The 14,870-nt window shown below is 49.5% G+C and overlaps 1 protein-coding gene across 3 annotated transcripts in view; it reads left to right on the top strand.

Moving 5' to 3' along the window:
- The first annotated feature begins 234 nt into the window (after window positions 1–234).
- Window positions 235–14,870, top strand: part of PLEKHM2 (pleckstrin homology and RUN domain containing M2) — a 50,501-nt gene continuing 35,865 nt past the window's right edge. For all 3 annotated transcript variants that reach the window (XR_002726614.1, XM_023193491.1, XM_023193490.1), the window contains exon 1: window positions 235–526. Coding sequence is in view for 2 of the 3 variants with exons in the window: in XM_023193491.1 (XP_023049259.1) it covers window positions 467–526 (60 nt within the window). In the remaining variant the exon portion in view is untranslated. The remainder of the gene's footprint in view (window positions 527–14,870) is intronic.

Raw genomic sequence — 14,870 nt, 5'->3', positions numbered from 1 at the left:
AATCTGTGGGCTGAGGAGGGCCGGGGTCCCCTGCACGAGATCTCCGGAGTCCCTGGGGTCTGAGAGTGTCTCTGGGGACCCGGGGAGAGTCTGTGGCCTGAGGAGGGCTGGGGGCGGGTCTCGGGGTCTCTGGGGAGGGCCGCGCCCAGGGTCTGTGCGGGTCTCCAGGTCCCCGGAGTCCCCAGGCGCAGGCGGGCCCTGGCGCCGCCCCGCCTGACATCAGTTCCTGCCGCCGCCGCCGCGCACAGCCCGCGGCCTCCTTCCCCGCCGGCCGCGCTCCGGAGCCGCCGGGCCGCGGTGGAGCGAGGGCCCGGGCAAGGCGAGGGCCGGGCGGCGGGCGCCGGGCCCCGCGGCCGGCACGACGGAGCCCCCGCACGGCCGGCGGCAGCGGTTGGCGGTGGCCCCCGGACCCCGGCGCGGGAAGAGGCGGCGGGGCGGCGGCAGCGGCAGCGACGGTGGCAGCGCCATGGAGCCGCGGGAGGTGAAGGACCGGATCCTGGAGAACATCTCGCTGTCGGTGAAGAAGGTGAGCGCGGCTGGCCTCCCTCCCGGCCGGGGCCCCTTCCCCGCCGCTCCCCCAACGCCCTCCGGCGGCGCTTGCCCGGGCTGGGGTCCCTCCTGCCGCCGGGACTCGGGCCCCCCGCCCTTCCCCTCCGCGACCCGGGGGGCGACGAGCGGCCGGGAGCCCTGGGCCGGTGGAGGGGAAGCGGGGACGCTCACGTGAGCGCCGCGGCCTCGGAGCTATTTTTAAAGAACAAAGTTAGGTCAGCATCCTCGGAGCTTCCCCAAACCTGGCCCAGGGCCCTGCCCTCCTGGAGAGGGGTCAGCGACCCTCCGGTCCCCCACTGGGGCAGCGGCGCCCCCGGCAGATCCTGAAGGAGCCCCATGCAGCTTCCTGCGGAATCCGCTGCATCCCCGGGGCCCACTGCGAGGCTGGCGTCGCCCAGGGTCTGGCAGTCAGGGTGGAGACCAGTGACAAGCAACTTAACTTTCCCCGGGCTTGGGTCCCGGCGACATTGCCTCTGCTCCTGGGAAACCCCCTGAATAATCTTGCTCAAGGATGGTAGCTTTGAAGAGGCTCACTGGGGGCTTTGATTATAAGAACCTGAAGTACCTGGGGATTGCAGTTTGGATGCGGAACCGAGGAACCGGGTGACACCACAGACACCTTGCTGTGGGGCTTGCCGCAGTAAACATCACTGTCCCAATTCCAGGTAGAAATGAGTACATACCTGTCAAGGGCATGTATTTGTGATGAAGTTGGCATATCCGCAAAAGGGTCCCGTGCTAGAAGGTAGAATCCATATTCTGACTTTGTTGGGCTGGATGTAAAAATAAAATAATAATAATTTTAAAAGAATCCATATTCACTGAAAACCTAAATGGCCAAATCAGAATGGATTTCTCTCTCTCTCTCTCTTTCTCTCTCTCTCTCTCATTTGAATTCCTGGCTCACCAGATAGTCTCAGAAACTAAAAAAAAAAAAAAAAAAAGAAAAGAAAAATAAAATGGCCTGGGTGAGGGACTCAGCAGCTTATTTTACTTGAAGAAGCAAAATGAAGATAATTAGATCAACCATCATATTGAAATAATGGTCTGTTTTCCCACTTACATTCCTCAAAAGCAACACAGGCAAGCTATTTTACCTTTCATAAAGATAAATGTGACTTAAAAATAAAACAGATCCTCGAATTGCCCTTACTAAAAACGTTCCTCTAAAAGCACAACTAAAGTAACATTGCTGCGATCCAACAAGAGTTTTACGTAGTTTTACTGAGCTTTGCTAATGTAATGGGGTATGGTTTTTGCTTACTCAAGGAGGGCAGGATGAGCAAATACTTTGTTGAGAAGCAATACATCTTTCCTAATGGAAGAGAAAGGAACACAGGTGACCTTTCTCATCTAATCTGGGCTGATTTGTGGCTTCAGGTAGGCCCGGCATGTGTCTTTTTATTTCAAACAAATGAATGGAGAAAGTCCGTGATGCAGACGTGGTAGACATGGAGCACCGGGTCACATGTATAAGCATGAGTCTTTTGAAGGCAGAGATTCACTCTGTAAATCAGGCTGTCACTTATGAGAGTTAGGTGTGTTTGCTAAGATGCATATAATTGTAGGTGTTTGGACAAGGACACTTTATTGAGCTGGAATGCACCCCAGAAAATGTCACAGACTAGAAACTGCAAAACCATCCCTGGGTGTATCATAACCAAAGCCATGGTCAGCATTATCGTTAGGAGCGTGGATTCTGGAGTCTAGCTGCCCGATTGAATCCCCACCCTGCCATATTAATAACCCCATAACCTTGGTCAGGCTTGTTGACCTCTCCATGCCCCAGTTTCTTCATCTATAAAGCAGGGATAAAATTAGGGTTGTTGTGAAGTGTTTTTTGTTGTTGTTGTTTTGTTTTGTTTTGAGACACAGTCTTGCTCTCTTTCCTAGGCTGGAGGGCAGTGGTGTGATCTCAGCTCACTGCAACCTCCACCTCCCAGGTTCAACCGATTCTCCTGCCTCGGCCTCCCGGGTAGCTTGGGATTACAGGCATGTGCCACCACGCCCGGCTAATTTTTGTATTTTTAGTGGAGATGGAGTTTCACCATGTTGGCCAGGCTGGTCTTGGAACTCCTGAACTCAAGTGATCTGCCTGCCTTGGCCTCCCAAAGTGCTGGGATTACAGGTGTGAGCCACCGCGCCCGACTAATTTTTGTGTTTTTTGTAGAGACGAGATTTCACCATATTGGTCGGGCTGTGTTGTGTTTTTTTTTTTTTTTTTTTTTGAGACGGAAGTCTCACTTTGTTGCCTAGGCTGGAGTGCAGTAGTACAATCTCAGCTCACTACAACCTCCACCTCCCAGGTTCAAGCAATTCTCCTGCCTCAGCCTCCTGAGTAGCTGGGATTACAGGTGTGTGCCACCATGCCCGGCTAATTTTTTTTGTATTTTTAGTAGAGACAGGGTTTCACCATATTGGCCAGGCTGGTCTCGAACTCCTGACTTTGTGATCCGCCTGCCTCGGCCTCCAAGAGTGTTGGGATTACACGCGTGAGCCACTGCGCCTGGCCTTTTTTTTTTTTTTTTGAGACAGGAGTCTTGCTCTGTCGCCCAGGCTGGAGTGCAGTGGTGCGATCTCAGCTTACTGCAGGCTCCGCATTCCGGGTTCACGCCAACTCTCCTGACTCAGCCTCTCGAGTAGCTGGGACTACAGGCGCCTGCCACCACACCCGGCTAATGTTTTTGTATTTTTAGTAGAGACGGGGTTTCACCGCATCAGCCAGGATGGTCTCGATCTCCCGACCTTGTGATCCGCCTGCCTCAACCTCCCAAAGTGCTGGGATTACAGGTGTGGTGAAATTTTAATAAACATATGTAGAGTGTTTAGCATGGATCCTGGCCGAGTCTCAACTGGTAGATTTTTTCTTTGTGGAAGAGCCCATTCCTCAATTTTACAAGGCTTAAATATGGCTCAAGTGCCTCACCACCTAAAGGTTGTTCTACAACACCATTTGTTCTTGGTAGCCACTTCCTCTGTGTCTTTGTTTGAGACAACTGCGATATGATTCTTGCATCATAAATTACATTTGGTTTTCTGAACCAGAGTGTCTGCTTTACTAGGAACCTGTTAGTTTGGCTACAGCAGTAAACACTGAGGACAGCAGTCTTGGGGTCAGATCAGTCCTTGAATGCCAGTCTCACCTAAATGTGTTATATAACACCTTGAGAGTTGCTTTGCCTTTTTTCTTCCATCCTACCACCAGTAAATGGTCTTACTGGTCCTTTTATAAGGATTTTACATGAAGAAAATGAGATGCATATTTCTGCAAGGAAAGATCCGTTGTGTATTTCTGTGTTTGCAAAGAGTATTTTAGAACTTTTTATGAAAATGAAGCATGCCTGCAGAAAAGTGCACAGGTTCTGAGCGGACAGCTTAATGAGTTCTCACAAAGTGAAAACACCTGCATATCCAGCACCCTGACCAAGAAACAGAACATGACCATTATCCCAGAAAGCCCCCTCGTTCCCCCTCCCAGAAACTACACCCTCAAAGCAACCGCTATCCCCAAGGAGTATTGTTGAATTCAGCTATTTTCACACTTAGATTTTGTGATGGTGAATACCCATTATAACATTAGACAGGTGAAATAGCTGTTAATCCATCTGAATCCAAGGCAACCTGTGTTCTGATATGGACACAGAATTTCTGGGGGTTAGAGAGAACTAGAGAGTTTAATAATTAACATGATTAAATGAAAGTGATAACATAGGCCGGGCATGGTGGCTCATGCCTGTAATCCCAGCACTTTGGGAGGCCAAAGTGGATGGATAATTTGAGGCCAGACATTCGAGACGAGCCTGGCCAACGTGGTGAAACCCCATCTCTACCAAAAATACAGAAATTAGCCAGGTGTGGTGGCGCATGCGTGTAGTCCCAGCTACTTGGGAGGCTGAGGCAGAGAAGCACTTGAACCCTGGAGGTGGAGGTTGCAGTGAACTGAGATCGTGCCACTACACTCCAGCGTGGGTGACAGAGGGAGACTCCTCAAAAAAAAAAAAAAAAAAAGGAAATGATAACAATAGAAAGCAAATTCAATTCCATATTCAGTTCTCGAAAGGGAGCTAGTAGCAGAAACATCCGAGATGCTGCCAATAAATGGTTGCTGATTTGTTAATAGTTAAAGAGAAATGTCCAAGTCAACGACAGCTTTGGCATTTTTGAATCAGCATGTGATTCTACTAAATAACATCTTCTCCAGAGGAGGGAAGGCAGGCAGTGATTTTCCCAAGTTCTGCTTTTGAGGAGCAGGTGTGTCTGCTGCGTATGCCTGCAGAATGAGCAAAGACTATATGCCATAAGAAGCAGCCTCCTGCTCAGGCGCGGTGGTTCACGCCTGTAATCCCAGCACTTTGGGAGGCCAAGGTGGGCGGATCACCTGAGGTCAGGAGATCGAGACCAGCCTGACCAACATGGAGAAACCCCATCTTTATTAAAAATACGAAAGTAGCTAGGCGTGGTGGTGCATACCTGTAACCCCAGCTACTCGGGAGGCTGAGGCAGGAGAATCACTTAAACCTGGGAGGCAGAGGTTGCGGTGAGCTGAGATCACACCATTGCACTCCAGCCTGGGCAACAAGAGCGAAACTCCGTCTAAAAAAAAAAAACAGAAATACTGGTAGAGTTCAGAGAAAGAGAACAAGCAGGCATTCCAGATAGAAGAAACAGCCTAGGCATTCCCAAGGAGGTGGGGCCCTCTAGATGGTCTTCCGAGGACAGACGTGACCTGTCTTAAGACGGGCCTGTCTTAAGGATTGCCAAGGGTTCTGCAAGATGCGGCTGGAAAGTGCTTTCTGTGGAAGCCATGTAGCCTAGCGGACACAAATGCAGGCTTAAGAGGTATGCAAACTTGGGCCTGGGTTTGACTTCTGGGTTTGTCACTGACCATCTCAATCCTGGCAGATGACTGGACCACTGTTCGCATCAGCAGTGAGAACCTACTACTAATGTTATAATGATAATTCAATTATATGAGAGAACACCCTTATAGCACTTAGCACAATACCTTGTTTACAGTGAGGCCTAAGTAAAAGCCACCATTACTACTTGCAAGTGTCTCTGTGGACTCTGCAGTTCCCCCTTGTGCAGTCTTCAGTGAGTGTTGTTTTGTTTTTGTTTTTTTTTTTTGGAGACGGAATTTTGCTCTTGTTGCCCAGGCTGGAGTGCAGTGGCACGATCTCAGCTCACTGCAACCTCCGCCTCCCAAGTTCAAGTGATTCTTGAGCCTCAGCCTCTCCAGTATCTGGGATTACAGGCATGCACCACTATGCCTGGCTAATTTTGTATTTTTAGTAGAGATGGGGTTTTGCCATGTTGGCCAGGCTGGCCTCAAACTCCCTACCTCAGGTGATCCGCCTGCCTCGGCCTCCCAAAGTGCTGGGATTACAGGCGTGAGCCACCGCGCCCAGCCGAGTGTTTTTTGTTTGTTTGTTTGTTTTTGGTTTTTTTTGATAGTCTTGCTCTGTCACCCAGACTGGAGTACAGTGGCATGATCTTGACTCACTGCAACCCCCTCCTCCCGGGTTCAAGAAATTCTCATGCCTCAACCTTCTGAGTAGCTGGGATTACAGGCACAGACCACCACACCCTGCTAATTTTTGTATTTGGAGTAGAGACAGGGTTTTACCATGTTGGCCAGGCTGGTCTCGAACTCCCGGTGTCAAGTGATACACCCGCTTTAGCCTCCCAAAGTACAGATGTGAGCCACTGCCTCCGGTTTCAGTGAGAGTCTTATACTACACTGCTCTGTTTCTTCAAGCTCAAACTTTTTCTTAAAACGCCACATGGTAAATATTTTCAGGCCGTATAGTCTTTGTTGAAACTGCTCAGTTCTGCTCAAAAGCAACCAAATGTATATGAGTGTGGCTTTGTTCCAATAAAACTTTATTTAGAAAAATAGGTAGCAGGCTGGATTTAGCCCACAGGCAGTATTTCACATATGAAGCATGTGTTTATATGAAAAAGTCCTTGCCATGGTAGGCCAGGGATTACTTCCAGAGAAGTTGGTGCAACCAGTCCTATAGTTAACCAAATCTCTATTGTAGCTGTGTTTTTGCACGTTATATTAGGCTTGCGGAGTGAATGTGGACACTTGTAAATCCCATCATGTGTCTTTGTATTCAATTATTCAAAACTATTTTGTGAGCACCTTTCTTAGGACCTCACCATCATAGGCCCTAGGAAGGTTCTTATGAACAGGCAGATGAGTGTCTGCCCTCATGGAGCTGACATTCTAGAAGAAGAAGAAGGGTGATAAATTCGTAGACAAATGCAGAGATGATTTCAGATCATGGTAAGCGTTATGAAGGCATTCAAGCAATATGATAAAGAACTGGCAGGGAAGTTTGCCTTGGAGATGATCAGGGAAGATTCCCTAAGGCAATGACATTGCAACCTGCAAGGTAGGATAAGAGAATGCAAAATGATTCTTTTTGTGTGTGTGTTTGTTTGAGATAGGGTTTCACTCTGTGGCCCATGCTGGAGTACAGTGGCACCATCATGGCTCACTGCAGCCTTCAACTCCTGGGATCAAGCGATTCTCCCACCTCAGCCACCTGAGTAGCTGGGACTACAGACGTATGCCACCACGTCCAGCTAATTTTTATTTTATTTTTTTGTGGAGGCAAGGTCTCACTACGTTGCCCAGGCTGGTCTCGAACTCCTGAGCTCATGTGATCCTCCCACCTCGGCCTGCGTACTAGGATTACAGGCATGAGCCACTGCACTTGGCTGTAAAATTATTCTAAGAAAATAAGTAGTTGTTTTTAAAAACACACAAATAGCTCAGAATTATATAAAATGAAAAGTAATTGCCCCTGTTCTCCCACCCTTTAAAGGGGTAAGTGACTTGTAATAGGGTAACCATCGCTCAGTTCCTGGGTCCTGACAACCTTCTCTGGCCTCAGTCTCCCACCCACTTCGGTTTGGACAGACAGTGCCCCACCGCGTCGGCTCTGAGTGAAGTTCTATTTCCGGCCAGGCACACTGCCTTGAGCAGGAGTCTCCCAGTCCCCAGCCGGGATCGGGATTTACTGGCTCTGGTGAATGAGCCACAGCTGTTGTTCAGCCCACCCTGTCTGTGCAGTTGAAAAGGCTGCCTTGGATGGTGAACTTTTTCTCATTTTTCTACTCCTGAGATAGGTTAGATCTGCAAGTACATAAAAATTAGCTGGGGGAGGGGAGGAGAGGCAGTGGGCATAGTCGCTCACGACTATAATCCCAGCACTTTGCGGGGCTGAGGTGGGAGAATCTCTTGAGTCCAGGAATTCAAGACCAGCCTGTGCAACATAATGAGACCCCGTCTCTACAAAAATAAAAATAAAAAATTAGGTGGGCATGATGGCACATGCCTATAGTCCCAGCTCCTCAGGAGGCTGAGGCAGGAGGGTCACGTGAGCCCATAAGGTTGAGGCTGCAGTGAGCCAGGATCATGCCATTACACTCCACTTGGGTGACAGTGAGACCCTGTCTTGGAAGAAAAAAAAAAAAATTAGCTGGGCTAGCTCATTCCTGGAGAGGGACTGGTAGGTAGATAGATGTAAAAATTGTATTGACTATTTGGTTTAGACCAATAGTTTTGTTTCTCTCTGGCTTTACAGAAAAACTCGTAAGACTTTTAGAGTTTTAAATGTTTTCAAAATCCCTAAGGACCTGAGTCACCAGGATAAAGATTTACATAAAATAGTATCTACACACACACTTTACAAACTGAAGTGTTAAGGGTCAATGTGCCTTCTCCCTGCTCCTTTTCCTCTTCTTCCTCCAGGTCCTAAATTCTCAGTGGCTATTTCTCTGCTCCTTTCCTCTCTCCCAGAGTAGAGGCTGTCTGGTGAGGCCTGGGAGGGACCTGAAGGTCCCTAACCCGGAAACCATGGTGTGCACAGAGGGATCCTAACCCCGTGAGTAACTCCACCCAGGCTCAGGAGTAGATACTAGTGGAGAAGTGATAACTGCTTTTTCTGAGCCCTGCCTATTTACTTTTTTCATTTTTTTTTTTTTTTTCTGTGGAGACTGAGTTTCCCTGTGTTGCTCAGGCTGGTGTTGAGCTCCTGGCCTCAAGCCTTCCTCTCACCCCAGCCTCGCAGTGTGGGGTTACAGGTGCAAGCCACTGTACCCATGCCCATTCACTTTTTCTTTTTTTAATGGAGTTTTGCTCTTGTTGCTCAGGCTGGAGCATGGTGGCGCGATCTCAGCTCACTGCAACCTCCTCCTCCCCAGTTCAAGCGTTTCTCCTGCCTCAGCCTCCCAAGTAGCTGGGATTATAGGCGTGTACCACCATGCCCAGCTAATTTTGTATTTTTAGTAGAGATGGGGGTTTCACCATGTTAGTCAGGCTGGTCTCGAACTCCTGACCTCAAGTGATCCACCTGCCTTGGCCTCCCAAAGTGCTGGGATTACAGGTGTGAGCCACTGTGCCTAGCCACACTTTTCTTTTTTTTTTTTTTTTCTCCTTTTTGAGACAGAGTCTCTCTCCCTTGCCCAGGCTGGAGGGCAGTGGCGCGATCTCGGCTCACTGCAGCCTCCACCTCCTGGGTTCAAGCAGTTCTCCTGCCTCAACCTCCTGAGTAGCTGGGATTACAGGTGCCTGCCACCACACCTGGCTAATTTTTGTATTTTTAGTAGAGATGGGGTTTCACTATGTTGGTCAGGCTGGTCTCGAACTCCTGGCCTCAAGTGATCCACCCGCCTCAGCCTCCTGAAGTGTTGGGATTACAGGCATGAGCCACCTCACCCGGACCCATGCCTGTTTGCTTTTAAGTTATGGTTCTCCTTTTACAAAATGCTTCTCTGACGTCAGGTTTCTGTTGGAAACCTTGTGACACTGTGGTCCTTTCCATCCCATCACAGAACACCCTGGGCTCGCTCTCTCCATGGTTTGGCTATGGCTTAGGCCCATCCAGATTGAAAAGCCCTGTGTGATGATTTGAGGCCAGGCAGAAACTCACCTGGGGTTTAGCAGGAACAGGTCGCCATCTGGTAGTAACAGGCTGTCTGTTCAGATGGGGCTGACTGTCTGTGGTCACTCTGCCATCATGGCTAGCACTCCAGAGCTTCAGATGGAGCAGTGGTGATTCCTGTGGTTCTCCCTCAGAATTCATCCAGCTGGAGCCTAGTGTGAAAAGAAATTCCCAGCAAAACTAAAAATCTGCTGCCAGCTGACACAAATGTTAGGTCTGGAAACGTTGAGTAAGAGGCAGAGTGGTCCACACAAACCTTAATGTGGAAAGACAAGAGCTGGTGTTCAGTTCATGACTATTGTAGGGAGAAGGCTGGCATTTGCGGGGACTGTGGGGCTCCTGGCTGGGTCATGCGTACCTCGGGATTCTTCAGTGCCCATCTCAGGCATCAGGACTCACCACCACGGCAGGAGTGTGTTGCTGCTGGAGCTGGCAGTGCCGTTCTGTCCCAGGGAAGCAATAGAGCTTTTCTCACGACAAAAAGCTCTCTGGGCTGCCACCTCTGCTGATAAAACAGGTTTCTTGGCCGGGCGTGGTGGCTCACGCCTGTAATCCCAGCACTTTGGGAGACCCAGGTGGGTGGATCACGAGGTCAGGAGTTCGAGACCAGCTTGACCAACATGGTGAAACCCCGTCTCTACTAAAAATAGAAAAATTAGCCAGGCATGGTGGCGCAAGCATGTAATCCCAGCTACTCGGGAGGCTGAGGCAGGATAATCACTTGAACCTAGGAGGCAGAGGTTGCAGTGAGCCAAGATCATGCCACTGCACTCTAGCCTGAGCAACAGAGCGAAACTCCATCTCAGAAAAAAAAAAAAAAAAAAAAACAGGTTTCTCGGCCTGTGATCTGGGAACTGCTGTGCAATAGAGAACGAGCAACTCTGGGCCCCGAGCTCTCCTCCCTGAGAGTCTAAACCAGGTAGCAGGGCCGGTTGGTTTGGTTGAAGTCTCCTTTCCAGCCCTATCCCCCTTGGTGTTGCTCATTCAAGGTGCAGACGTCCTAGCACTTCCATTTGAGGCAGGTGAATAAGGATGATTTCTGGGAGAGTCCTTTCCACTGGAGATTAAAGTTTAGGCCATTGATCTATCAGTTATTGAAACCATCCAGGGTCCTGAGAGCTTCTCCTGACCTCTTGCCAGTGAAGCAGGTGGCCCTCTGTACAGATATTCTCCTCCATGCTGTGTATTTTGTTTTGTTTTGTTTTTTTGAGACAGAGTCTCACTCTATTGCCCAAGCTGGAGTGTAGTGGCGTGATCTCGGCTCACTGCAACCTCCACCTCCCGGGTTCAAGTGATTCTCCTGCCTCAGCCTCCCAAGTAGCTGGGATTACAGGCAGGCACCACCACATTGGGCCAATTTTTGTATTTTTCGGTAGAGACGGGGGTTTCATCATATTGGCCAGGCTGGTCTTGAACTCCTGACTTCAAGTGATCCACCTGCTTTGGCCTCCTAAAGTCCTGGGCTTACAGGCATGAGCCACCGCACCTGGCCTTATGCTGTGTACTTGTAATTTATCTTTTCTTCCTTTGCCTATAAGTGTCTACAAACATTGCACAAATATATAAGGAAGAAGGTATTAGTTTCTTGTAATTCCCTTCCTCCCCAGATAACTGTATTTAACAGTTGGAACTAACAGATTCTGAGAAACCCAATATTATGCGAGAACAAGGAAGGAACTGATGAGTGCTTGAAATACACAGAAATCTCCAAACTTAATTTTTGAGGGTAATCAGCCTTCATTGTTCACACTTCTGCCCCAAGTTGTTTTTGGTGTTCACAGACTACTGAGGCATGAGAGTCCTGAACATGTTGAGAGGAAGGGGAGTAATAAAACCACAGGAATCTTTAACATTTAGTTTATTCGGCACCTGTTGCATGCCAGGCCCTACAGTTGGCATGTTTACATGCGTTTCCTGGGTCAGTGCCCATGATATTGGGGCGTTTTGGGTTTTTTGAGGTGTTTTGGACAGAGTTTCGCTGTGTCATCCAGGCTGGAGTGCAGTGACGCCATCTCAGCTCAGTGCAAACTTTGCCTCCCAGGTTCAAACGGTTCTCCTGCCTCAGCCTCCAGAGTAGCTGGGATTACAGATGCCCATCACCATGCCCAGCTAATTTTTGTATTTTTAGTAGCAATGGGGTTTCACCCTGTTGGCCAGGCTGGTCTCCAACTCAGGTGATCCGCCCGCCTCGGCCTCCCAAAGTGCTGGGATTATAGACGTGAGCCACCACACCCGGCTTTGGGGTTTGTTTTTTGGAGACAGGGTCTCGCTCTGTCACCCAGGGTGGAATGCAGTGGTGTGATCTCGGCTCACTGCAGCCTCGACCTCCCAGGATCAAGTAATCCCCCCACCTTAGCCCTCCTGAGTAGCTGGTACTACAGGTGTACCGTCACGTCCAACTAATTTTTTCTGCTTTTTTGTTTTTTTGTAGAGATGGAGTTTTGCCATGTTGCCTAGGCTGCTCTGAAACTCCTGGGCTCAAGCCATTCTCTGCCTTGGTTTCCCAAAGTGCTGGGATTACAGGCATGAGCCACTGTACCTGCCCAGTGCCTGTTTAACACATGAGGGAATGGAGTTTAGAGAAATAAACTGCCAGAGGTTATTAAGCTCACAAGGAGCAGGGCTGGAATTTGAACCATTTTCTGGCTCTTGCTGTTTCCATTTCTCTGACCCTTTTCCTTCTCCATGGTGTTGGTCTTGAAGTAACAGATAACACATCCCCATGGGTCAGTCTGGGGGCCAGTCCTCCATAAAACCATCTAACAAATATTGTTTTTTTAAATTTTGTTTGTTTTGTTTTGTTTGAGACTGAGTTTCGCTCTTGTTGCCCAGGCTTGGAGTGCAGTGGCGCAATCTCGGCTCACTGCAACCTCCACCTCCTGGGTTCAAGCAATTCTCCTAACTCAGCCTCCCGAGTAGCTGGGATTATAGGCGCCCGCCACCACGCCCGGCTAATTTTTGTATTTTAGTAGAGATTTCATCATATTGGTCAAGCTGGTCTCGAACTCCTGACCTCAGGTGATCCACCCACCTCGGCCTCCCAAAGTGTTGGGATTACAGGCGTGAGCTGCCGCGCCTGGCCACAAATATTTGTTGAGTGAGTATTATGTGCTGAGCACTCTTCTAGTCATAGGAATCAACAGTGAGCAAATCCTACCAAGCTCTTTCTGCCATGGGGCAGACATTCTGGAAGAGGAGACAGACATCAAACAAATTGCAGTGGGATAGGGTACGCCCCAAGTCCTCCCTAATGTCCTTTACTATCCATTATGGATTTGTAATCCATGAAAGTCTATCATGCTTCTTTCTAGCCTTGTATTTACATTTTCAGCCTGTAGAATATCTGACTGTATTGCACAGGCCTTGGAATGGCAGCAAGAGTCCCCCCAGGGTCCCCCAGCCTAACATTGTGATTTAGACAGTGACGGGGTGAGCATTTCCCTTGGTCATACTTGGGTTGTCTGGGTAATGGAGGCACTCATGAGGTGGTGGTGTAGGGTGGGGGAGGCACTCACGAGGTGGTGGTGTAGGCACAAGAGAGGAAAAGGGAAGTGAAAGATGAACACACCAGCTGAAGCTTCCGTGCTTTGAAAGCCTGGTTAAAATGAGGCTTTGAAAAACTCCCTTCTCCTCTGCCAGTGCCACACACAACACTGAGCATGAAGAGCTCAGAAAACAGAGCTCAGGGTCTCTGCCAGCTCCTGCTTCTGTCTCAGCAGGAGAAGAATGGAGTAGAATCGTGTGCACTCTGTTTTTCAGGCCATTGGCTGGCTTCTAGGTCTCTGGTGTTCACTGAGGGGCCCCTTGGCAGAACCTCTTAGCAGTTTTCTCCCCACCTCGGGAGCAGTCCTCGGTTCCTCTGTAAGAAGTCAATCCCTGGCCGGGTGCGGTGGCTCAAGCCTGTAATCCCAGCACTTTGGGAGGCCGAGACGGGCGGATCACGAGGTCAGGAGATGGAGACCATCCTGGCTAACACGGTGAAACCCCTTCTCTACTAAAAAATACAAAAAACTAGCCGGGCGTGGTGGTGGGCGCCTATAGTCCCAGCTACTCGGGAGGCTGAGGCAGGAGGATGGCGTGAACCCGGGAGGCGGAGCTTACAGTGAGCTGAGATCCAGCCACTGCACTCCAGCCTGGGCGACAGAGTGAGACTCCGTCTCAAAAAAAAAAAGCATTGATTTCACCAAACTTGCTTAAAGATCGACGCAGTCCCATGGTGGATAAACCCTTTATGACAGCTCCACACATTGGGGGACTTTACCAGACCCAGGATGCCACCCAGTCTGGACACACATCCTTCCTGGCTAGGGGCTTTGACTGCCCTTCTAAGACATCGCTGAAGGATGGCATTTTTTTCTTTCTTTCTATCTATCTATCTATCTATCTATCTATCTATCTATCTATCTATCTATCTATTTATATATAGAGACAGAGTCCTGCTCTGTCACCCAGGCTGCAGTGCACAACCATAACTCCCTGCAGCCTCAAGCTCCTGGGCTAAAGCAATCCTTCCGCCTCATCATCTCAAGTAGTTGGGACTATAGGTGCGTGCCACCAGGCCTGGCAAATTTTTTACTATTTTGTAGAGATGGTGGTCTTGCTATTTTGCCCTGGCTGGTCTTGAACTCCTGGGCTCAAGTGAACTTCCTGCCTTGGGCTCCCAAAGTGCTGGGATTATAGATATGAGCCACCACTCCCGGCCAACAGCATTTTTCTTTTTTTTCTTTTTTTCTTTTTTTTTTTTTTTTGAGATGTAGTCTCGCTCTCTCGCCCGGACTGGAGTGCAGTGGCGCGATGTCGGCTCACTGCAAGCCCCACCTCCCAGGTTTATGCCGTTCTCCTGCCTCAGCCTCCCGAGTAGCTGGGACTACAGGCGCCCGCCACCTCGCCCAGCTAGTTTTTTGTATTTTTTAGTAGAGACGGGGTTTCACCATGTTGGCCAGGATGGTCTCGAACTCCTGACCTCAGGTGATGTGCCCACCTCGGCCTCCCAGAGTGCTGGGATTATAAGTGTGAGCCACTGCACCTGACCAACATTTTTCATATAGAGCAACTAGCCTCATTTTTGAATTGCAAGATCTCTGATTGGTTCTTATGCAGGGGTGATTTCTGGGCTCTCTTGCTCTATAATTTTTTTTTTTTTTTTTTTTTGAGACGGAGTCTTGCTCTGTCGCCCAGGCTGGGGTGCAGTGGCCGGATCTCAGCTCACTGCAACCTCCGCCTCCCGGGTTCACACCATTCTCCTGCCTCAGCCTCCCGAGTAGCTGGGACCACAGGCGCCGGCCACCTCGCCCGGCTAATTTTTTGTATTTTTAGTAGAGACGGGGTTTCACCGTGTTAGCCAGGATGGTCTCGATCTCCTGA

This window comes from Piliocolobus tephrosceles, chromosome 1 (assembly GCF_002776525.5).
Source record: "Piliocolobus tephrosceles isolate RC106 chromosome 1, ASM277652v3, whole genome shotgun sequence".
Taxonomy (NCBI): domain Eukaryota; kingdom Metazoa; phylum Chordata; class Mammalia; order Primates; family Cercopithecidae; genus Piliocolobus; species Piliocolobus tephrosceles.
The sequence above is the reverse complement of the archived record's forward strand: the minus strand, read 5'-3'. Positions and strand labels throughout refer to the sequence as shown.